At 46.1% G+C, this 23351-nt stretch overlaps 1 protein-coding gene across 5 annotated transcripts in view; it reads left to right on the top strand.

Moving 5' to 3' along the window:
- Positions 1–23351, top strand: part of LOC105274987 (transcription factor 12) — a 91209-nt gene that overhangs the window by 20960 nt on the left and 46898 nt on the right. For 2 of the 5 annotated variants that reach the window (XM_026970164.1, XM_011331541.3), the window contains exon 1: positions 7812–8767. The exons of 2 other annotated variants lie outside the window; for them this stretch is intronic. In XM_026970164.1, the coding sequence (XP_026825965.1) occupies positions 8579–8767 (189 nt within the window). In that variant the 5' untranslated portion in view covers positions 7812–8578. Of the gene's footprint in view, positions 1–7811; positions 8768–23351 lie in introns of those variants that run through there. One more of the 5 variants, XM_026970155.1, reaches the window with a different exon arrangement.

Genomic DNA, 23351 nt, shown 5'->3' with positions numbered 1-23351 from the left:
AGCTCAGCCGAGGGTGCGGGATGATACGAGCTAAATCGAGCACTACCCAAGTGTGCTTCATTTGTGGCGTAGCAGCCTGTGAAATTCGGGGATAATGCTCTCGCTCTCTCTGTCTGTCTTCAATTGCTTCCCCCGATCCGCCACTCCCGATGGTTTACGATGATTTGTCGGCTGTCCAGCCAGACGTTATCGAAAATTCGATGGCAATCTTCCGCGATGATACTGATCCGGTTGTTTCGGGGTTGTGAGATTATGTACGAGCCTGGCGTGCTACGTGGAGCGAATTATTTGTATTATGTTAGGTATATTACACGCGGGTGTCTGAGAGTACATTGGTCCGATATGTGCGTTGGAATCTCAATGAGTTTCGGATAGACGTGCTTGTTATATTTTACGTAGTCGAATATGTAAATGATGCAGTTTGATACAGCAAACTGCACTTGTAAACCAACAACCGAATTTTCCCTGAAACTTTATCGAAACAACAGACTCTAAAATTCCATACAATCGTTCCATATATCTATTTACTTGTAAATCAAACGAGCATAAAATGTAAAAGCTCTTTCCGAGGCTATCAATTTAAAAATAGAACCCAAGAGTAATTAAATTAATCCAACAGCGCCGTACGACTCGCGGATTATAACCCGTTCGGAAATGTGAAATGACAGCTTCATCGAAGCGTGAAACCAGCAAGGTCTGGGGCGGAAAGGTACAGGTGAGGACGTTCTGAAAATCGAATATACGGCCGCGGTGAACGAATCCGCGGGGATGAAGCGGTCCACCCCTGAGAGGTTTCGTACCGGCGGAAAGCCGTGAGATCGTGTGTGCAAACAGCTCCTAGAGCAAACAAATCCAGCATCCCGTAGCGAGCTTACATTATCTGTTTCGGCGTGTACTTAAAAGATGCCACGTCTTTTAAATCTTTCCGCAGTAACTGCATTTGCATTACATATTATGCATTTAATTTCTCTTTGTACACATTGCGTGTTACATTAAATCGATTTAATCGATTCCGACGTAATAATCTTTTACTTGGAAACAAAAATTGATATTGGAACAAAAACACTCTGCAATAACTCGATGTTGCATTAAAATTTATATAAGAATTTTTCAATTCTTCGGTAAATAATGGGTCCCCAAGTTGGATCAATGACTTCACGTTAAGTTACATGTGATTTCTGTGATCGAGAAAACACAAAAACCGTTTTCATCTTCCGACTTGAATTCTTCATTAATTTGAAGGGGGAGCCCTTGAAAAATATCTGTGCGGTGCATAAAGAGACTGATTAGAATTTTATTATCGCAAACGATGGTGAAAGAAAAAAAAAGAGGGAAAACCTTTTCTCGAAGAGTAACATATGGCGCGACTAGCGAAGCCGCTCTCCTACGGCTTTTGAAGTTTCGGGGATGAAAGAGGCCGCCGTTCTTGAGTTTACTTGACTCTTGTGCCTCCTCCTCCTCGGCCCGGAGGATTCTCTCCGAGGATACCCGCCTCTCATTCCACCTCTTCCTTCCTCCTCTTTCCATGGAGACCTTACGAAACGAGCTACAATCCCTCGTTCTATCCCTCTGAGTGCCCCAAAGTTGTCTTTCGGAGTCTTGGAACGACTACCGTTACGGAAGACGTTGGCCAAACATCCGTGTGAATCCTTCAGTCAAGCTGGAAGTGCTACAAGAATAAGCGCGCGAGAACAGAATATTTCTTTCGAAATATCGTTTCGGGAAAATTATTCTCTTTTCTATGTGTTAGATGAATGAAGAGCTGCTATAATAATAAAGCCGTTGATAAATTTCGATTAGACAACTATTATTGTTATTATCATTTTATTATCATTAACCAATTTTGGTTTGGTTTTATTGCTGCTATTTATCGTACGTATCGGCACGTGAAAAGATGATATAATATGATATAACTTGATAATTTTATACACTTTCCACACATGAATGACGCGCATGGAAGAAATTCCTGTTAAAATGAAATGTAATCAAGATGATACCCGTCTCGATTCTTGTAGAACGCAGCGATATTACAAGAGCGAAGATATGTTTTAGTAACAATCAGGGGTTCTCGAAAGGGACAGAGATACGAGCTTGGTCCTGGTAACATCGAAGGGCTCTGGGCGTATATATATCGAGCCGCAGGAAGTTGTCCCGGGATTCTTTCGCGTCGCTCCCCCTCGGTAACTTAAGGGTCCTATTTCGTGAAGTGGTTTCCGTCCGCCTCCTTCTCCTACACGCTCGAACTAATAGAAATTTCGGGGCTCAGTACCTTCGTATTCGGGTAATGCACCCTAAGTACTGCCATATAAGATAACAGTAAGTGGGCCGAGCTCCGGGACGACGGATAACGTTTCGCCTTAATATCGCGCGCGGCTTTAATCACCGTGAATTTAGCGCGTCTCGTGTATGTTAATAACTTAAGTCTTAAGACACAGGCGGATACATTTGTTGCTCGCGTAGGCACGCGTAGTGTAGTCGACGAACGAATCGCTGAAATTGAAGGCTTCACTCGGCGATGCACGTTACACTATCATCTCGCTGGGATTTCCGAGCAACGATGTCGCTTCCGTTCGCGAACAACCGCGCGCTCGTATCATAAGCGAAGACTGATATGAATCGTCGTGGATAGTGTGTTTCGTGGTGGTTTGGTATTTCTCTTCCGAGTATCGACTATAGTTCGAGTCTTGGGACATGCACTACGTACACTATACACAGGATGGGTAGACTAAGCGACGGAGGTTGGTACTAAATCTCACCCTAAAGCATCCCTACCGAGCCACCCCTAACTACGCTACTAGTGCTCCTGCCGCCCCTCGTTCAGTGTCTCGCATTGGCGTAGGTATTTCAAAAGTTGCCGCGTTTTGTTATTATATCCAAGTATTTCAATAATATTATCGTCATTTTGGTGAAAATTCTTTTCTTCCGAACACTGACCAAGAATTTTCGAACGGGAAACAAATAACGAAATCATCATGGAAATTGAAGCAGAAACGAACAAACACGATTTGCTCTGGTACGTATTCTCAGACGAGCAAAGGATCGATAGGATAGGATGGAGGATACGTGGAGTAGAGAGGCGCGGGATGCGCGATTGAAAGAAAAAGATGGTACGCTGTAAGCAAAATAGATGCGTCTCTCCTGTTTGGTTCTCGTCTTGTTTTGAATTAACAAATTTATATTTGAACGAATCGATTGACAGGGAAATACATGGCCATTCAGCCATTCGATTAGGGCTAATCGGGATTAATCTCGCGAATCTTACAACACGAGGACGCACGCGTCTGTCGTGTCCGTCCTTGTCCTCGAGGAAATTGAATGGAATTAATTCGGAGGATTACACGTGGTAGGCCTGATAATGATGAACCACCGAGATTTTTTGAGCACGTGTTTGGTCGTGCGTGAAAATTTGCTGAAACATTCAATCTCGTTAATTGGCACTTTTGCGCTGAAAATTATTTCGCATAATTGTTTTTTGGTGTAACGTTAGAGACATTTATGATCGTTTAAATGTATAGACAATTATACATACAGAGAGACATGATCGGGTTTTACAAAATTTGCAACAAGAAGCGTTACTCTAGATTCGTAATAACATTATGGTAAAAAGTCGAAAATGAATGAATGTAATTTTCGAGATAAGATTTCAGGAAGCGCGTCAAGCCCATTTATTTCCACAGAAAGTACCTCACAACGCGAAAACTCATAGGGTATTACTTCCATTACGCCACTTGGTTAACAAGAGGTCAGGATTAAGCTGTACCCACTGTAGGCGCATGTTCCCTATAGTCGAGAACGATTTCGTTTTCCGTTCAGCTTACGCCAGTGGCGCGGCCCCAACCCACCCCTATATACCCCGTCGCCCTGCAGTTAATGTGTTCCAGGGTGGAACCCTGCCCCTCACCCCAATTTCAGTTCTCCTTCTACCACCCGCCCACCCTCTTCCTTCGCCCCTTCGAACTCGCCGAACCCGGGATCTCGGCTCTGCCTCCGCGAGCGAACATTTCTCTTTCTCGCTTCCTTCCATTAGTCTTTCTCCTCCCTCTCCCTCTCTCTCTCCCTCTTTCTCTCTATCTGTATCTCTCTTCTCTCTTTCACTCTATCTTTCTTTCCATCTTCTCTTCTCTTTCTCTCCTTGAAGTGCTACGATCCGCGGCTCTCTTTGTTTTAGAAATTAGAAGAGGATTACCGGATCCCCCTTTCAGCTGTGTGCGCTGTTATTAACTATTACCTTTTAGCCATTCACCCTCGGACACGATATCTACGAAAGGGTTGTGTCGAGGGAAATTAAATCGGTTTCTCGCAGAAATTTTGCTTCGTTTGCACTTTTTACCACGTTTACCTTTGCGAAATATTACCATTTTGCTCTCTTTCTTCTCACTACGCACAATTGTCTGTTGTTTGAAGATGTATCAGTTGTATAGTGTTAAAACGTTCAGGCTTGTGCATCATGACGAGCGACACGGAGACGCAAAGTTCCGTTTTCTTGTCGAGCGAGCACGTTTTTGTCGCGTTCCCCGCGCGCCTCGAGAAAATGGAGACGAGGAGAATCGACCTCCGACAGTCACGATCTTATTATTTTTTTTCACGCTCTCCCGAAAGGGGGATCGTGCAGCAAGGGGGGGGGGACAACCGCGCGAGGAAGAGAGGCGTCCGGGTTGACGACTCTCCTTCATCCTTTTTCGTTTCTACTTCTCTTGGATCTTCGCTTCTTCTTCTTCTACTTGTTCTTCTTCTTTACTCTCTTTTATTCACTTCGTCGTCTTTATACGATCTGTGACAAGGTGTAGAAAGAGCGAAGACGTGATGTCGAGAAGGCGCAGTTTACACAGTTGGCCAGGCGAGGTTACCTAATTATTTGTTGGCTGTCCAACGAATAACGAAACGCCTCGAGACATAACGTCGTGTCTCTCTTTTCTCTCTTCTTTCTTTCTATCGATTTTCATTATTCTCGCATTCCCTGGCGAACACCGCACGACCGATATATCTCTATGAAACGACATAACAGAATCGTCGATCCAACATTAGCTTCCGTATAATACTAGAGGCTATAAAGTGGTGATACGAAATTTTTCCCTTACACACAAGAAAGATCGTATTTCGTATTGGTCGAAGATGGTAGACAAAATGCTCTGCGATCCTGTCCGAGAACACCATATGTCACTGATCTCGGGTTTGCCGCGCGACACGATCTTCTGATATACCTAAAAGTATCTTTCGAGATTTACAACGGCCATATTTATGCTAGTCAGAAGCAACACGAGTGCCCTGAGTGATCTCTCTTGAGACTCTCCTTACAAACATGGTCACTGTGAAATTCTTAAATACGCCGCATTAGCCGTAGATATGTCGATCGTGAAAATTCGCAGGAGGCAGAGCGTTCTCGCGCGAGGCCACCGCGCGATGATCGATACTCGGTGCCGCTGCGAACGACGGGCTCCCGTTCTTATCAGCGATCCGACAAACGAACGTTACGTAATTATTTAATTAAAGTGTGTTATTATTTGCCCTAGCGATTATACCAGAACCGTTGGCTCGTTTATCTCGTTAATATCGCTCAGATCGGAATTTAGCGTTTCGTATTTGCTTATTATTCTTGTTATCACAACAAAAACATGTCTATAAATCGATATAAAAATTGCTTTTTCTACTTTTTTATCTTTCCGATAGTTTTTTCAAATTTAGTCAGAGTGATATTCGTGTCACGTGTTCCTTTGTAAATTTGCCAGAGAAAAAGTGGAAAAACTATTGATATAACAGTGAAAATCATTTATTACATTTTAACGAGCATCGGTTACATGATTACGTGTGACAAGTGTTTTGAAATGAATTGCTTTTCAGTGTTGGTAAGGCTATGATTGTTTACAGAAGTGTATTCGTCAAGTCGCCTTCAGGATCTCGAAGAGCAGGTATAAGTGAACTCTAAACAGTAGTGATGTGCTTCATTGTGTTTCTAATGATTTTACTGCTAGTATACCTAATGGCCAGTCGGCAAAGAGGTCGGTGAGAATCTTTTTCCATCTTCCGTCCTGACCTGACGGCCTGTCGTCTGTGACTTTATAGCTCATTTGTGTCCGCATTTCATCGTGCTTCCAACGTGAACGTTTTGTTACCGGTAAATGTACTTTATCGTATTTCTAAGAATTTGGAGACGAGAGACATGCGCTCACTGCTCTCATTGGTTTACGCTAGTAAAATGCCGATAATTAGCCACGTTGAAATTAATATCCTTCCTCGCTCGCGTACGCTCGTGTCTTGAATCGAAATGAGATCAAGTGTCTTGAAAATAAAGTGGCCGTTCACAATTGATGTCAATTGTCGTCGCGTTGTAACAGCGAGCTATTTAGCTGTTGTCCATGTAAATACGAACGCTCGTATCGTGTCATTTCTGTCGAACATCAAATTTAAAACGCTGTACAGTCGTTAGAATCGGTTGCTCGTAAGGCAAGCTCAAAGAAAAGTCGACGCCTGATATCAGTCTGTTGCTCGTTGATGGTTTTCGTTGGATCGATTTTTTGAACGCGGGTTACTCGTATCCGGTGTTCGGTGAAGGGAGAAAACTGGAACTCTCGCTCGTTTGCCAAGTGGGTTAGATCAGGTCGGGTGAGGGTAGGTAATTATAAACCTTCGGCCAGTCGCGTGGGTACGACACTAAAATTACTCACGAATTTCCGTCTAACGAGGCACCTTTGGCGCCACGAGATATCTCGTTTGTCCCTCTCCTCTCTCCTCCACCATTCGCTCCTCCTCTCCTCTGACAGATTTTCCGAAATCGCGCGAGGTCGTTACGGGATTCCCCACGCGCGCACGCGGGCGACGAAATGAAGATATTCTCGGCCACGATATCATTAAACTTTGCCGGGCGCGGTAAACAACGCCATTTAACTTTGCGCAAAAGTTAAGCACGCCACCTTAAAATTCGTCGACGATTCATTATATAGCGACGAGACTCGCGCATCGTGCTTTTAATTAACTGCGCGTCGGTGGGGTAGTTTTGAAGAACGAATGTGCAGAGAAAGACTCGCTACACGAGCCGCCAACTATTTCCCCGTGTCGTTCCCGTGTTATCATCCCATGTGATCACGCGCGCATCATAATATTAAAATAAGCACTGCAAAATTACGGAAAGCCGGAAGATTGATCGTGTTTTTTTATTAGTGTGTTTCTCTAACATATTTTCGATGATTGGGCGTGCCCACGTCGATCCAAATAGAGTGTGATAACCACGAATGATAGCGGGGATCGAGATGGCGAACGGATGTCACGGTAGTACGACGACTCTCGTCCACGAAGGCCGATCCTCCGGCTTTGTTAGCGGCGCGCGAAACTTTTTATCTACGCTACTTTTCCGCGCGCGCGCATGCACGCACGCACCCACACACTGCCGTTCTCCACTTCATCTTGCTCTCTCCTGTGCGTTCTCTTTTCGACTCAACAAGTGGACCGATGTTTTCGGCACTGTGCATAACCCGTGGAGAGAAAACGGGAGAGAAGAGAGAGATTGAGAGAGAAAGAGGAATAGCCACCCACACGGTCTCTCGCATCCGCTTGTCGCCGATATACTACGAACGCCTGGCTCTCGGCAGGCAAAAACGGTGGCCATTCGCGCTAGGGGTTGCTTCCTGCGAGAATATAGGGAACATGAAGGAACGAGAGGGGTAGTCTCGAACGAACGAACAAACCAGCGAGAGAGAGAGCGAACGAGCGAGCAAGCGAGCGGCGACCATGGTGCTGAGAGTGGGGCACCGCGCGCGGAAGGGATGGAGGAACCCTCCGCTGTGAGAGGCGAAGAGAGTCGTAGTGATCGCCTCCCCTCGCGACGCGTCAGTCTCGTCGCGCGCCTCGTTTAGAGTGGGTCTCTCGTGTGTTCGTTCTCGATTTTTGGTAAATGTACGCGATTTACACGAGTGAACGCGATCACGTTCGTTTCTTCTCTCGCGATACTTTTCGGTGCGTCACCATTCGTTTGCGAACATTCGTTTGCCGATGTGCCTGCACCCGTAACGTGATCGGAGCGGCGACCGACGCCATGCAGCCAGCGCAGCAGCGGCGACCGAGCGCTCGTGCCTCCTGACGCGTCCCGACGCGTTAATAATACGGTTAATCGTTTCTATGCCTCCTTCGAGGATGATGGAGGTATCGATGATGGCGCACCATTGATTGGACCACGGACTGTGGTTGTTTCGTGACGTGCCGCGTGTTTTCCTTCCTTCTCTCTCCTTTTCTTTGTCTTTCCGCATACGTGCCGGACAGCGTGACAAGTGCGTGGTATGTTCGACCTGTCGGAGATTGGACGCTGCAATCTCTCCGATCGTTCTCCATCTGCGGGTACCGCGAGACGGATTCTCGTTACGTGACGACACGCATCGATTTTCCCGGTAGATTCCCCCAGTGCGCTTCCCGGATTGCAACGACTGCGACGATGAGAACGATGCGGAATTGCACGCCGCGAAACTCGGACGTCGTTAAAGTCTGACGTAGGGAGAACGTACCGATCACCGTGCGTTCACGACACTCTCAGCCGCGGATCAGCCGCGAGTTTGCACGTGTCGTTCGTTGATCTCGTCGTCGCCACGAGAGAATGCAATCCAACGCGTTACTGCGCTCCGACATCGGCAGCACGGAGAAGCTGATGGGCAACAACAATAATCTTAATAACAACGGCTCGCCGGGGACGCATATAATGTTTCCGATGGAGGACGAGGGCCTTACGCAGTTGGGCAGCGTTTTTCAATCAGCTTACCAGTCAATCGTGGACGGCACTCCTCAGGTAAGCACTCGAGGGGTATCCTCGGCCATTTACCGATCCAATTATGAGGAAACGATAGAAGAGAATTTTTCGTTATTTGGCCATTTCTAACATTTTAGAAGATTGTGAAAATTCGAATTATTAAATTGATCGCAATTTTTCGATTGCATCGAATGTAATTTTATCCAAACGATATCTCTCTTCGACGGATTCGATCGGTATTCCGCGAGGAATCTTTTTGAGGGGGAAGCGAACGGGAGCTTCCGCGGAAAATGTAAATCTTCCTTCCGAATTCCCGGCAGCGTCTCGCGCGCGGGAAAGGTATTTTCCTCAAAGCGGATTGCGCGCGTCAGTCGTGAATAGAGGGGGCCGTACACGGTTTACGATTTTCCCCGTGCATCCGGTGGAGAAACGTGCGGGGCACGCCGTCGGCACGGGACGTCAGAATTACGTCACGAGTATGGCCGTCCTCACGTGGGCGGGCTCGGCGTCGTCTCCTCGCTCTTTTTGTGTCGGACGCCCTTCCTCGGTTATATAGGGTGCTCCAGAAATTTTACGACGCGGCACAACGTGTGACCGCCAGAACGTGAACGTTACGTCGAATTTAATGACAATCTTTCGCAAATATCGGACACTGGCACAAACTCGCGAACTGGTACCACAAGGGTCCATACGTCGATTAGAAATTGATGGTTTGCGCCAACTTTCAAGGTAATTTGAATAAACGACAGCTTGGCTGTGTAAGTGAGTTTAAATCATACATTGGTGTAATATTGGATCCTTAAATGTCGGAGGGCGATCGACGCAAGTCGAGTGGTTGTACATTGGTTTGGAGTACCTATACTTTTGCAAAACCGATAGGTCGAAAGAGACGCTCGGTGCTCGCCGGATATCGCGTTTCCTCCGAACTAGAACAAGCGGCGATATCGTCCCGCGCTCTGGAGATGGGATAAATCCTCTTCATCCTGTTGATAGAGCACATCCTTTCTCTCCTGCGTTGCGGACTAAATATTGCTTGTAAGTTCCAGTTTTACAATGTAATCTTTTGATTACAAATTACTGCTGTCCATATTGGACCCGGAGCAGAATTCGCGTTTGGCATACCTTGCGCGAAGGGTATAGCCGTTATAGGTCTGAAAGGTCTGGCGTCACGATAACACGCGGCTGACTCGTAAGAATTTTGCGAAACGAGAAATTCGCGCTCGCACGAAAGAAAGAAGGGAGAGACGACAATGTCTATCCCGACATTGCGAATCGGCGCAAGTATACGGCGAAGTGACTCATCATCCCCGCATTGTTTCGTTAAATGGAATTTCTATCTAATTTAAATGCGGCTTAGCTAGAAATAATGCGATTATGCGTTAGCTTATTCTGTTTGTTAATCTCCTTTGCACACCATTGTTACCCCGACGACGGGAGAGGGATACGGGTGGCGGAGGGAGAACGCGCGATGAAGGGAGACGGGAGAAACCCCCTCGTTCCTCTCTCTTCTCTCTCACCGACTTGTCTGACTGTTTTGTACGGCACTGTACATTATTTCAGTACAGACTACACGTACAGCCGCTAGATCCTCTCTGGCTTATGGACTGTTCGCAGCGGTTCTCCTTTTCGACTTGGGATTGCAACTTTAATCTGTATCCACCGTTCTCTGAATTACATCTCGATTACATTCGGCTCGTTCTGCACACTCGAGGCCTCGATTTAATCAATTTCGCTATTTCGTACGAACTTTCTTACGAACAGTCAGAAACTTGTAACGTTACCACAAAGAGAGATCTAATGTGGTTACTTGATTTTTGGGACACAGACATTCGATATAATGGCACGATTACGTGTAATTATTATTTATTCTCGACTCTGGACGACCCCTTTTTCGTCGGTCTACGATCTTTAGGATTGGCCGACTCTTTGGCTCGATCGACTCTTATGACTTATTAATGCTAACGGTACAAAAGTGTCGTAATTATGCCCGTCGCGTTATGCCGAGCAAAAGATGTATTTAATGACGCGAAGCGTTACGAGACCGAGTAGGCCACGCATTTACACTGCGTTAGATCGACAGCTGTCGGTTCATTATTTCGATATCTTTGTTGCTAATTTAAATTTGCTTAATTGCATGTTTCTAAGAAAATAATGTGTCTAATGACGATTGATCGAACGAATCTATTTCTGCGATGCGTTACATCACCAGCGTAGAACAAAATGCAAAACTGTATTAAAACGATTTAATGTGATGTAGTTTGTGGAATAGCGCGAATCTGGAAAATGAAATTTGAAAAATTGGACTGTTTGTGATAAAGGAAAAATTTGCAAACCTTTATCCTTTTCTTTTTTCTTGGTGATTGTTTCGATCGTCGGAACCGCATCGTCGCCGTCGGGCGGTTCATACGAGGGAAAAGTAAGTGGTGCGTCGCTACGAGAATTCCCCGGGTCGTATTTCGCGAAAGTCACTCTGGATTAACTGCATTAAAGTTTCCCCGCGGTACCCTTAAAATATTGCAACGGCTTAAACAGTTTTTTAACGCCGAAACTTTTGCCTCCCTCGATTTATTCGAGAGCGAAATTATCCGTTATTTACTGACGAGAGAACGGTAGGGAGAAGGTCGGTAGTGGAAATGTCCCCCCCCTCCTCTCTCTCTCTCTCTCTCTCTCGTTTCTCATTTTTTTCGTTTCCCTCATCTCTCGGCGCGGCGCTTTCGTGTGTCTGGCGAAACCAGTTTTTGATCGCGCTGGGTTAAGGGCGGCCATTTCCGGTCCGTGCGCGCCTTCCACCATCCCTCTCTTCCTCCACCTCCGCGTCCCTCATATCCGGTACGGCACTTGCAACGTTTTAAACTCACTGCTCTCTCTGGTACACTCGGACTTTTTTTTCCGAGAGCTTGTCGGGCGTAAAATCTTTCCCGACGCGGCTACGGGACGACGAGGGGAGGAAACGGCGACGCTCGAAAAATAGGCAAAAAATCCACCTTCATTATGAAACGTTATCTTTCTTTACGTCCGACTTAATTAGCTCGCCGCGTCCATTTTGGGGTATTACAATGCACAAGGCCGAGCAACCCCGAGCGAAAATTAAGTCGCCCCGAGCTGTCGCACGTGAATCACTTTGATAGATTAAGCTGCAACGATAAAATTCAAATTGAATCTCATCGTCAAGTGGTTACGCTGACAGACTCGTTACATTATTGTACGCATTACCTTTTCAATATTCAATAGCTTCCCTTTCCCTTTTTTTTAAGATGCGACACTCTCGTGAAAATATTTCCCAAAAAATTGCCGCAACGATCCAAAGAAATTTCCGTAGCATATGCTTCGGCTAATAAGTAGTTATGTATATGCGATAGACGTTTGCGTTTATCCGTACGACGCCGCGCTGAGACCTGCCATTTCGACGTTATTAATGAAGATACATATTACGTGCCTCGCTGCGACGGCGCGTTTCTCTATAAGCTCGTTTCAGCTGGAGGAAGATGGAAGTAAGAAAAATAACACACATCCACCTCGCTGCATAATAAATGGCTTGTCATAACTGCCCTCATTTTTACGTAATCCTATCACAAGGATTAGCAAACTCAATTTCCTTATATTATCACAGGAGGAGTAGAAGATCGTGACAATTTGGAAATTGCGCGATTCTTGTATGCCTCCTTTTTTGAAGAATTGTCAAACTAAGCTACAAATCGATGGAGCGAAAGCTCGGAAGAAACGGGACGAAAGAAAGAAACGGAAAGAAGCACGAAAGCGAAAGTAGCCGTCGATCGTGGTGGTCCAGCAGCGCGCTCGCTTCAATTAAGACGAAAATTTGAGAGGATCGTACGCGCGCGTGCAGGCCAGATCGGCGAGATTATCACGATCGTGAAAGCCGCCGCCGCCGCTGACTCGTCGCGGCGTTTGGCGTTTTACGAGCGATCCACGCGCGGCGATCGTCAGAGAAGTAACGCTCGCGCGCGCACGCTCCGCCCTGGAGGTCGGTGTAATTGCCTCGAGAAAAAAAGGAATCAATGAAATCGATAGGCCCGTTACGTCGGCCCGTTTCACCTGCCTTCCCACGGTGCGTATTACCAGTGACCAAATTTACTTGGAGTAAGATGTGGCGCGCCGTGCTATATATCGACGTTACACGAGTATATTTCTCGGCATAAATACGGTATGTCTGAAATTTCGGAAAAAAATTCTTGTAAAGTCTTGTGGCATAAAGTAAAATAACTGACGATGTGAAACCTGTGCGATTAACTGTTTTATCTCAAGTAACATTTGTTGCGTTCGCTGGAAAAATGTGGACATGAGAACCGCTGATCACGCGAGTGCTACTTTAAAGCGGCAATGAATAGAATTGATATAAATGGGACGGCGACCTGGCTCTGGTCTCAAAGTTGATAGTTTCTTTTTCTTTCCCTCGTCATCGAATTGGTCGACAAGTGCTATTTTATTACATCGCGATGAGTTTGTTACCGTGCTTTTGCTTAATCGTCAATGGTCGATTAAAAGAAGGACGGGACGAACTTGCATTCGCAATGTGGGCGTGCTGAAAAGGGTGAAATCTACAAAGCACTGACCGCGCGAACCAAGCATTGGCCGAGCAACCGCGGGAAGCTAGAAACTAGAAATCGCGGAAATTCCATGACGGTGGCAGTTCCGGTCGATCGTCGTCGCCCGTCTCGTAATCTATGCTTGGGATTAGCATTAGTATCCCGACACGTATGTGTAACCCATATGATCGCGCTTGTAGCTACAAGCTACGCGCGCGTGCACGCGTGCATACATATGTGCATACACGGACACGTACGTGTACTGCCTTCTCTCTCTCTCTCTCTCTCTCTCTCTCTCTCTCGCTCTCGCTCTCGCTCTCGCTCTTCGCTTTCCACAATTTGCGCACAATATACATACATGCACACGCGTAAGCAGATACGATAGATACGCGACAGACAAACATATTCGCGCGCGGCGGCGCGCGCGAGGTATAATTAGACGCGGCCTAGAGCCGTACTAATAGCGGTATCCTAGGATCCCAACACAAGTCCGCCGATATATCCATTGCTAGTAACCATTATCCCCCGGCTCTGTTTGCGCGGATACGTCGCCTCCGGGACACTCTGCACACGCGCGCGCGCGGAAGCGTGCATCCGCGTTGTATCTACCGTTACATGCGTTGCATATTCCATATACATGTGTGTACTTGTGTGTACGTTAAGCGTATGCACGTTATATCTACAAAGAGCGCGTTTGTATCTGTGTGCGGGTATATGCACGCTGGACCAAACGATCCTAATGAAGTCGCGCGCGCGCACTGTACGATTATGACAATTAACGTGGATGAGACAGAGAGGTCGAGAAAGAAGGAAACGGAGATCGCGTCGGAGCGACGACGATTGCGTCGAGTCCTCGCTCGCGTTCCCGTTTGATGTGTATTTTCGGGTGGCTCGCGCTATAAACGCGAAACGCATAATCATAAATTAATACCGGAGCAGTTATACGACTGCGACTCTATTCCGCGTTGCATTTCGAATGCTTATTAAGTATTTAGATTCTCGTTTCATGCGAGTTTTACTTTGTGACTGGCGCCTAATGTGCTCGGTGATGATTTACTCGCTGGTGCGGACAATTCTTTCCTGGGATCTTTGGGATTAGACAAATCTGTCAGATGCATAATGTAGGCTCCATCTAGTCGTTTGTGTGTCATCGGGTAGAGATTCGGTGCCTTTAGCTTTTCTCGTAAGTTCCTCTTGTATCCCGATTATCTTCCGACGAGACCATCCCCCGAACGTTCGAATGTATATGTGCTTGCGAAAGCGCAAGCACGTGCATGCGACATATACATATACGCATTTCCGTGATTCCTCCGATGTAATATAGCAACGCTACATACGAGCTGCGTGTGCTGATCGTTGCAGGTGTGTGTAGGTGCGCGCGCGCACGCGCGCACACGCACATCTGTCTCTGTATAAGCGAGCACTATATGGACACCATATATACGTCCGATTATTAGCGTGTCACACACGCTTGATTTGGTAGCAGGCTTATAACGCCCGCCATAGCGCCAAGAGGCGCCAGCTGGATGCGTTTCGAAACATACCCCTGGACGTGATCTTCCCTCTCGCGTACGTTCGCCTCCCGATCCTCCGTTGGTCCAGCCTCTGTTCGCGCTGATGATGATGACGTTGATGATGATGCTACGCATCACGATGAAATAATCGAGATTTCCCAAAGAACAAAGTTTCTGCGATATTATAGCTGCAATATTTTGTCACATGTGTAATTAGTATTACGAATAAAATTATATAAAATTAAATATCGTATACAGCTATACATTGTAGCAATGCGTACAGATTTTCATAATTGCGCGCAATTAAAATCAGGGGCAGCACAGACTCGTGCACGCAAATTCTGATTATGATTCGCGACGGAAATTACAGTCACGCTAATTGCACGATGTCACTCGTATATCGATACACATTGTGCGACGGCTTGCACGATTCGCGTGCGCCAATAACACAGCGTGGAGAATTTATTAACACGATCGCGGACCTGTAAATTCGGGGCCGTTTAACGGCCTCGCCGAACGGTTAACGCGACAGAATTGAGCGTCGCGATTAGCATTTCAATCGACGATCGCGTGAATAACTAATATGAATTTTCTTATCCTAAATGCCGCGTAAGTGGGCGTCATCCGTGATGACGGCACGACAAGATAGTCGATAATCCGGCGACTATCCGTGCCGCTTGGAGATTTCCGTACCGTCCATCGGTCAGTCGAATACGAACAGATAGATGTACACACAAACTACCATGCCGTAATTACACGCTCTCCAACCGTAAGATATGTCTTCTAATAACGGTCCCGATCTCTTTCTGTTTCAGGTGAGTTAACAGTTCCTCTCTCCATCGTAATCTGCCGATTAGTAGCGAGCGTTTGCCGGTGAGAAATTTATGCCCATGATTCTCTTCTGTTGAGCGTTTCTCTTTTTTTATCTCTTCCAATTACAGTAATCTCTTCGTTAAAATTTTTAATTTCACGCTCTTTCAATTTTTCTCTCAACTCTTTCGCACCTAATTATGAGTCGGATTTTTTATTAATTTGGTATATAAAGCTGCATGTGCATAATATCGAGATTTTTTCAAAGACTCGAAGACGAAGACGTTGAGTCAAGTTTGGGTCGAAACGTAGTAGCGAGACAAGGGAGAGCTACTGTGAAAAAAAAAGAAGATAAAGATACACAGGGACCCGAGTCCGCTCCAGGGCGAAAGAAAACGATGGAAACATGGCGACTTTCGGGCCATATGGCGTTTACGGGTGCCCAAGCACCGTAAACTTTCATGGATGTAGCCTAATATCTGCTTCTCTCGTTCTTTCTCCGTCTCGCTCATCACTGTCGGCCCTTTTTCTCCTGAGAACAGGAGCCTTAATCAGCGACCGCCAGACTCTTAAAGAATGACGAGTGGTTTCGGTTGAAAGTCACGAAACGAAGGTTCTTCGCCCTTTGCGTGTCTAGGTCGGGCTCGCATGGTTTGAGAGGCGATTTTATTTCCCGACCCGTTTGATCTGCGATCGATCTGTGCTAAATGTATCTCGAGATCTTATTTTATATTCTTTTTCTATCGTGTGCATTTGTGTCAGGCTCTCCGCTTGAGGCTCTTTATATTTTTTCTGAAATTTCATTGCTTTCCGGAAACATCTTTCTCATTAATAAGTGTTTTAATCGATGCTCTCTAAACTTTCTCTCTCACTCACTCGTTTGCTTGCTTGCTTGCTTGCGAAGCGTACATTTCGTACGTACATGCGGTAGAATACACAATGTGCCGATTCATATGCACGCACACAAATGGACACTCCCACGTGCGTATATATGCGCGGATCGCATCCACACGAGGGCATTCTTGCCACCGAAACGGGTTTCACCTTCGACCCGAGGGATCGATCTGCATAGCGGGTAGTTCTCTCGCATAATCGTGCAAAACGCGCCGGCGGACATGCACATGCAGGCGGGCAGCCGCCGGGTAGGCAGGAGCGTTCACATGCACGCAGGTGTTGCATGCGTGGGTATGCGTGTCCAGTGTGTGCCGCCAGAGCTCCATAATGCGAGCGTGTAAGCCAAGTTGGGCATCCCAGAGAGGGTAAAGGCTCTCTCTCTCTCTCTCACACACACCCCTGCTTTCTCGGCATGGGATAGAGCTTAGATTGGGTTGGCTCGAGCCAGTTCCGATTTCCGTGCTGATCTCGCGATAGATCGTGCCTGCCTTCGTGCCTGTCTCCGTCTCGTATAGCCTTTATACTGCCCGTTGCCTTTGTCGGATTCCTTGTTTTTTCTTATTATTTATGATTACATTGTAATTTATGCGAAAAATTAAACTGATTTTCTGAATAAACGTCTCAATCATTTATCAATAATTTCACTTGCAGTATTTCAGTTATCTTTGCATAAAATCAGAGAGTGTGAATTGTCGGTACGGATAATTTTACGGGGTGCAGTAGGGCACCCGGAATAGAAGCGCCCTGAGCTAGTTTCGATTTCCGCGGAGATGACACGGTAGATCGTGCCTACCTCCGTACCTGTCCCTAGATTATTTCCTGGTGATCCACGAGCGAGTTTCTACGTTTTTACGTGAGGCTCTTGCCGTTATTGTCTGCCGCATCGTAGCAACATTACATATTCGATGAGTCCGAAACTTTTCGCGACTCTATATGCGATCAACGAGAAAGTCACGAACCAAGTTTTACCTCGCGAAGGCGCGCGTTTATCATCATCGTTTTTTTTACACAGCCATTTTAAGTAGTAGTCGTTGAGCAAATCGATCCCGAGGACTGTTTTGTCAGAATGCATGTAATTTCGCCAAATACGTAATCGATTGCATCATAATAATGCAATACATTGTTTACACGAGGCGGAAATATCGAGAACGAATATCGCGAGATGTGCGAGATTACGCGATCTCACATCAATCGCGTCAAGAATAGCATCTGATTTATTTTGCAGATAAGAAATTGTGCTGTAAAAATCACATTGTTAGCAGGTTCTGAAAATTCATTTATTTATCATCTCTGATGCAGATCTTTATTTTTGAATGACAGAACGCGATATCGAAGATCCCAGAATATCGATCGGAATCGCTTCGCGAATGGCTAAGGAATTAAATTCGTTTGTTGGAACATGCGATAAGATAAACTCTCACATGCAGTTGACTCGATGAAACGGAACGATATCCGTGATAGAGAAATGATTTCTTCGCGATGAAGAAATACGCTACACCTAATGGTGCATCCAGACAGCCACGTGTATGTCGCTCGCAGGCAGGTCTCTGATCGATCGCTCTGGGATTACCTTATAGACAATCGCTCACTCGCCAAGTAATTTCGTGAAATTGCATCGTTCCGCATCGCTCGGGCGATAATTGTCATCGATAGAGCGATTCCGCGACGAAGACTTGCTCGGCTCGTCTCGCGTGGTCGTTCCCGGGTGTTGGTGTACCGGGTGGCAAAATGGAACCACCGCCATTCTCGATCGGTCGACCATGAGTCGTCCTCGCCGTCTCTCTACTACAAAATTATTGACTTTTGCTATAAATATCGTTCACGTCGCGAACTATAGCCGTGTCCAACGTGTAGCATCGAGATGGCGATTCTTCACCTTTGCTCAATTCTTTCCGTGGTTCCTACAAGAAAGCGTCGCTGCAATTGACGGACGATATCGTGATAAATCTAGTAATTAAAAAAATAATGTGATGTAAATATCACGGGATGTCGACCTCCTTCCATTTGGACCAATCAATACGCAGTCTCTTCTCACGCGTTCCCATTTCCCCGAAGACACGGATTTTAATTCGAGCTGCGTGACCGGTCCCTTGAAATTCGATATGAAATTACAAGACACGGTTTCCGAGTTCCGGGCCGGTGGCAATGATGGCGGAGATGGTCGGACACGAAGGACCTTTGCTCTCTTTTCCGTAGGGTACCAGGGAATTATTTCGCGGTATTTCGTTGGTCAGAATTATGGTCGCGCGTTGCACCCATGACTCGGTCATTTCCTCAGCGCCATGTTGTTCCTTCTCCTCTTTCCTATTTTCCTCTTCATATTCTTCTTTAGATATGGCTTTTCTTAACCGTCCTTATAATACGCCCGACCTACCCATCCATTCCGTCGAGCGATAGGGCGTTGTCCGACTAAGAGAGTTCTCCACTCCGACGAGAAGAACTCTGAGGAGAACTCGAGAAGAAATACGGGAAAAAATATGAGCCTTTGTCACTTCGGGAAAGACTCGTCTCTCGTTGATATACACGAGGTCTAGACCGAAATGACTTCGTGTCGCGACGCCGTATATGTTTCTTTTTGTCAGCACAATTTGAAAGATAGATGGTTTACCGATCGACGATACCGTGTACACACGGAGCGATCGCGCAAACAGCATCAATATGCATTGCTAGCGAATAATCGGTTACGAGAAATTCGTTTCTCGAAAATGTAATGCGATAATACGAATTCTACGCGAATGTCGTCGAAGAAGTACTCGGCAGAGATCGATCGCGTTACTTTGAGCATGACTTGATGCTTCCTTTTTTTCTCGATATCGTATTAAGATAAGCGCAATATGTTTGCGGTAAAGGTAAAACATTGTACATCCGAACAATCTAGAGACTTGCTGCGTTGCTCTCTTTACACAGCTGCGCCCAATTCGGGCTTGCTTTGACTATCGATGAATCGACGTTGCGTAATCGTCACTTAATAATAGAATGCCATCGTTTGGTTACAATTATTGAAATGCTTCATCATTACGTAACAGATAGTTTTGATGTTTCATATTTATCGATAAATATTAATGAAATATATACATTCGCTCCTAATGATACAATATAATTCTTTGTATTTTAACCGCCTCGAGTGAAAATGTTTGACGAGATTTTTCTGGAATAATCTGATTTTTAGAATTACCGTTGTATTTTTCATCATTCTGCAAGAAATCCAGAAATCGATCCTCTTGAGAGAATTTTAAACCCGGTAACCCTGTCTCCGAAGAAAAATCTTGTTATTTCTGTTCTGTGCATAAAACAATGACATCATTAGCTGGTCGAAAACCGGTTACTTGCTTTTTAAAACCCATAATCCTAGGTGGAAGACCTGCCAGCAACGAACGAACGGGCGGACCGGCGGACGAATGAACGAACCCTCCCTCGAAATAGTGGTGCGCGCGCGCACGAGTGCGGCTGCTCTACCCCCTCGTGAGCATTGTTTCGATGGTGCGGCATTGCCTTCATCCTGTACCTGTTTCAAAAAATCATCCGCCATTCAGAATTTGTTTGGATGTACCATCTAGGGATGAAATTGATTTTCCATTTGCAAGGCAAACTATAGTGATTAATAGAAAAATTCGAAGATTATCGGATATTCGATAAGCACGAATGAATATTTTCGAGAAATCTGTTACTATCGTTAAACTGATTGTCAAAAAGAAGGTAATATAACTCAAAGAATGATAATAACGTTCTTAGTGTGTATAAATTTTAGTTTTATTCCATTGTTACGACACGGCGATAAATTTTGAAATTTAATGCCGACTTTGGACGCTTTGCGTTGAGTGTAGTTTCGATTTCGCTGTTATCGGTCTCAATTTCGTGCGTTATTTACGTGCGGTACTTGCGATTGCTCTCGTATTTATATTAATATCGACGCAAGAGCAGTATATTTGCTTACTCGTACGCGTTCCTGCACGCAGCCGCATACACGGGCACGCGCTTTTTTCTTTTTCGTACGTGTGTGCATGCGACAGAGACATGAAACGATGACGATGCGTGTGTGCGCGTGCATTCACGCATATATGTGTGCTAACGGCGCTTACACATGCCCATACGTCGTCTCCGTAGCAGCTGTCCGCCAGGTGCGTGGCATCGTCGACCAATCGGAGGTCTCCCTTGACCGGGGGGTGCTCAACCTTCGGTGTCCTCGATTACCTGCGTCCGATCCTGCGGGATATAACCTGCCAGGAGGCATTGTCCATCGGAATAAATCCACCCTCGCGAAATATCCGTTCGTGTGTGAAAAATATAACGATCCATCGGTGGGGAAGCACCATGAGATTTTATAGACGCGTGTCGGAACGTTGACGCGTAACGGGAATGAGCAAAGTGCCGCTCTTTGTCACGAACGTAACAGGATTTTATTTGCAAATTGTCAGATTGAATGTAAAAAGGTTTAATGCAAAAGTAATGATCTAACTTTTCTCCTCTCGGCGCCGTTGTCCGTCTCAATTCCCGCGATGCCGCGCGAATCAGAGTGTTACTGTTAGATAACAGCAATAACTGCAAATTACCGGCATTAGACGGGACCGATCCGCTCGCGAGAGGAGATGATGCACAATACTCGGGCACGCGCGTCTATGCACCGGTACGTTGCAACGACCGATGCACTTTTATTCCGCTCGCGGCGTTCTTTCTCTCTTTCTCTTTCTGTTTTTCTCTTAGCGTGCATGCACGCACGCGCGCGCGCACGACTGGAATCTGCAGCTGTACGAAAAGTCATTTTCGTGGTTCGTGGATGGTCGTCCGGCCGTCCACGTGGCCGGTTGCGAAATCGTGGACAAACGGCTATCGAGAAAACCCGCGCGATCGCGTTTTGCACTTTGAGAAATGGACGCATACGACAGCGAACCATTAAAGGAGAACGCGTTACCGTGGCCTATCCGTGGCGAATTGTCCCGCTCGCCGTGACAATGGCGCGTTACCCCCCTTGTCGGCGGGGCCATAAAAGTGAAATAGAAACTAGCGATATTATCGCTGGCGAGTTTTCATACCGCGCAAACAACGCCACATCGCGATAGTAATGAACCGCGATTTATTAGCGATCGTCTCGCTCGTCGACGATACGAGATTAATGCATTGGATCGTAATACTGGTACAGTTTGAAAAATATACCTTACCGACTAGAATAATTACATTGTTGAGAGAAAGAGAGAGAGAGTGGAAGAAGACGACATCTGTGTTAGACAGAAAAATGCATTCTCTTCTTTCTCTCTTGATGGTACAGCGGACAGTTTGCCGTTTAGGGGAAACGTCGGTGTCTTTGAAACGCCCGCGCGAGATCGCTGGTGATTTGCCGTGGAAACGTCAGTGGAAATGTCGCACACGTGCACCACGAGATGTATCCAGTTTAGGCCACTGCCGCGTGGAACGATTAATGACCGACGGCGGAAAACACGGGAGAGAGAAAGGGCCCCCGGCCCGGCCCGGCCTCGGGAAATGACATTTTCCTTCTCCGCGCTATCCAGCGAAATGCAAATTGTGAGAACCGGAGAGTTGCGGAATCGTATCGCGAAACGCACCGGCGCTATTCTTGCTCGTTGCCTTATGTTGCGTGTCGAATGTGTGCAGAGTGAACAATGTATGCCTGAAAGGTTTGTTAGCGGCGCTGAAAATGTCATTTGGAGAAAGTCGAGTATAGATTACACATCGTACGTACGATTTCGTATATCCACGATTTCGATCGATGAAAGAAAAGAAGCATTCTCGTTTGTTGTTCGTTTTTTTCGGAGGTATGGGCAGAACATTTCTAACGAGATCTCGATTAGAGGAGCATTATCCCATCGTAAACGCCCGTTTTCGGCTCAATCGACGTAATTTACATCTCCCTGCGATTTGCACCGTGAAATCGCTCGGTTTGCTATCAAACGATCAAAACGTTTCGCGCATCGTCGGCCATAGCTAGGCAGATTAATGACAAGCTTTGATGCGTACCAGCAATTATTAATTACGTGCATTACGCGACGCCGCCGGACTCGGTGTACGCACCGTACGATGCTCAATCGCGTTAACTGTTGGCCTTAATGCACCAGGAAATGAACTTGCCTTCGGTGGTCACGTGGCATTAGTCTGATAATCGACTATTCAATGATATCTGTATCGCGCGAGAAGGAGAGGAGGACACGAGACGTTGAATATTGGAAATTGTCACGCTGAGAGAGAGATAATATGGAGAGTAAATTTGCATTTTCGCTCAGCGTTATAAAAAAATGCAGATAGATGAATATCGTTGACCATTACGATGCGAGACATTATATGATTCCCAGTTGGCTGCGTGATGTATTACGTAAATAAGTGACAAACTGTCACGCAGGGTGCGTCGCCATCACCGTTGTCGTCGTCGTCGTTGAAAATTAATTCGTGCATCCGTGCATTGTTCCGTCCTTTCACTATGGATTATGGAGACCTATTCGCGCAACCCCGAATGCCGGGATTATTCAGCAGGCCGCCACTTAATCGGGCCTCCTTAATTAGCCACCAATTATTTTATCCGCGGCTACTGGTACTCTCTACTGGGAGCACCGTCGGTCCGTGAACACTTGGGGTGGAATCGGCCGATGAATTATTTATCGCACGTTAGACGGGTCAAGGGTACTTTGCCGAGTCTGCTTCGTGCCAAAAGCCATTAGCTCGAAATGATTGTGGTAATTTCTCTCCTTGGCTTGCACCTTTTTTTCGATTACAAATTTTCTTTGTATTTTTCTTGCTTTCATAAGAAAGCTCTTTTCTATTTATCAGTGATTACTGTTTTGTCTCATCATCTTCATCTTTGTTGACTATTAAGATAATGTCTGCAAAGGCAAAACATGTACGAGTAAAAAACGC

Source organism: Ooceraea biroi, chromosome 1 (assembly GCF_003672135.1).
Source record: "Ooceraea biroi isolate clonal line C1 chromosome 1, Obir_v5.4, whole genome shotgun sequence".
NCBI classification, from domain to species: Eukaryota; Metazoa; Arthropoda; class Insecta; order Hymenoptera; family Formicidae; genus Ooceraea; species Ooceraea biroi.
The sequence above is the reverse complement of the archived record's forward strand: the minus strand, read 5'-3'. Positions and strand labels throughout refer to the sequence as shown.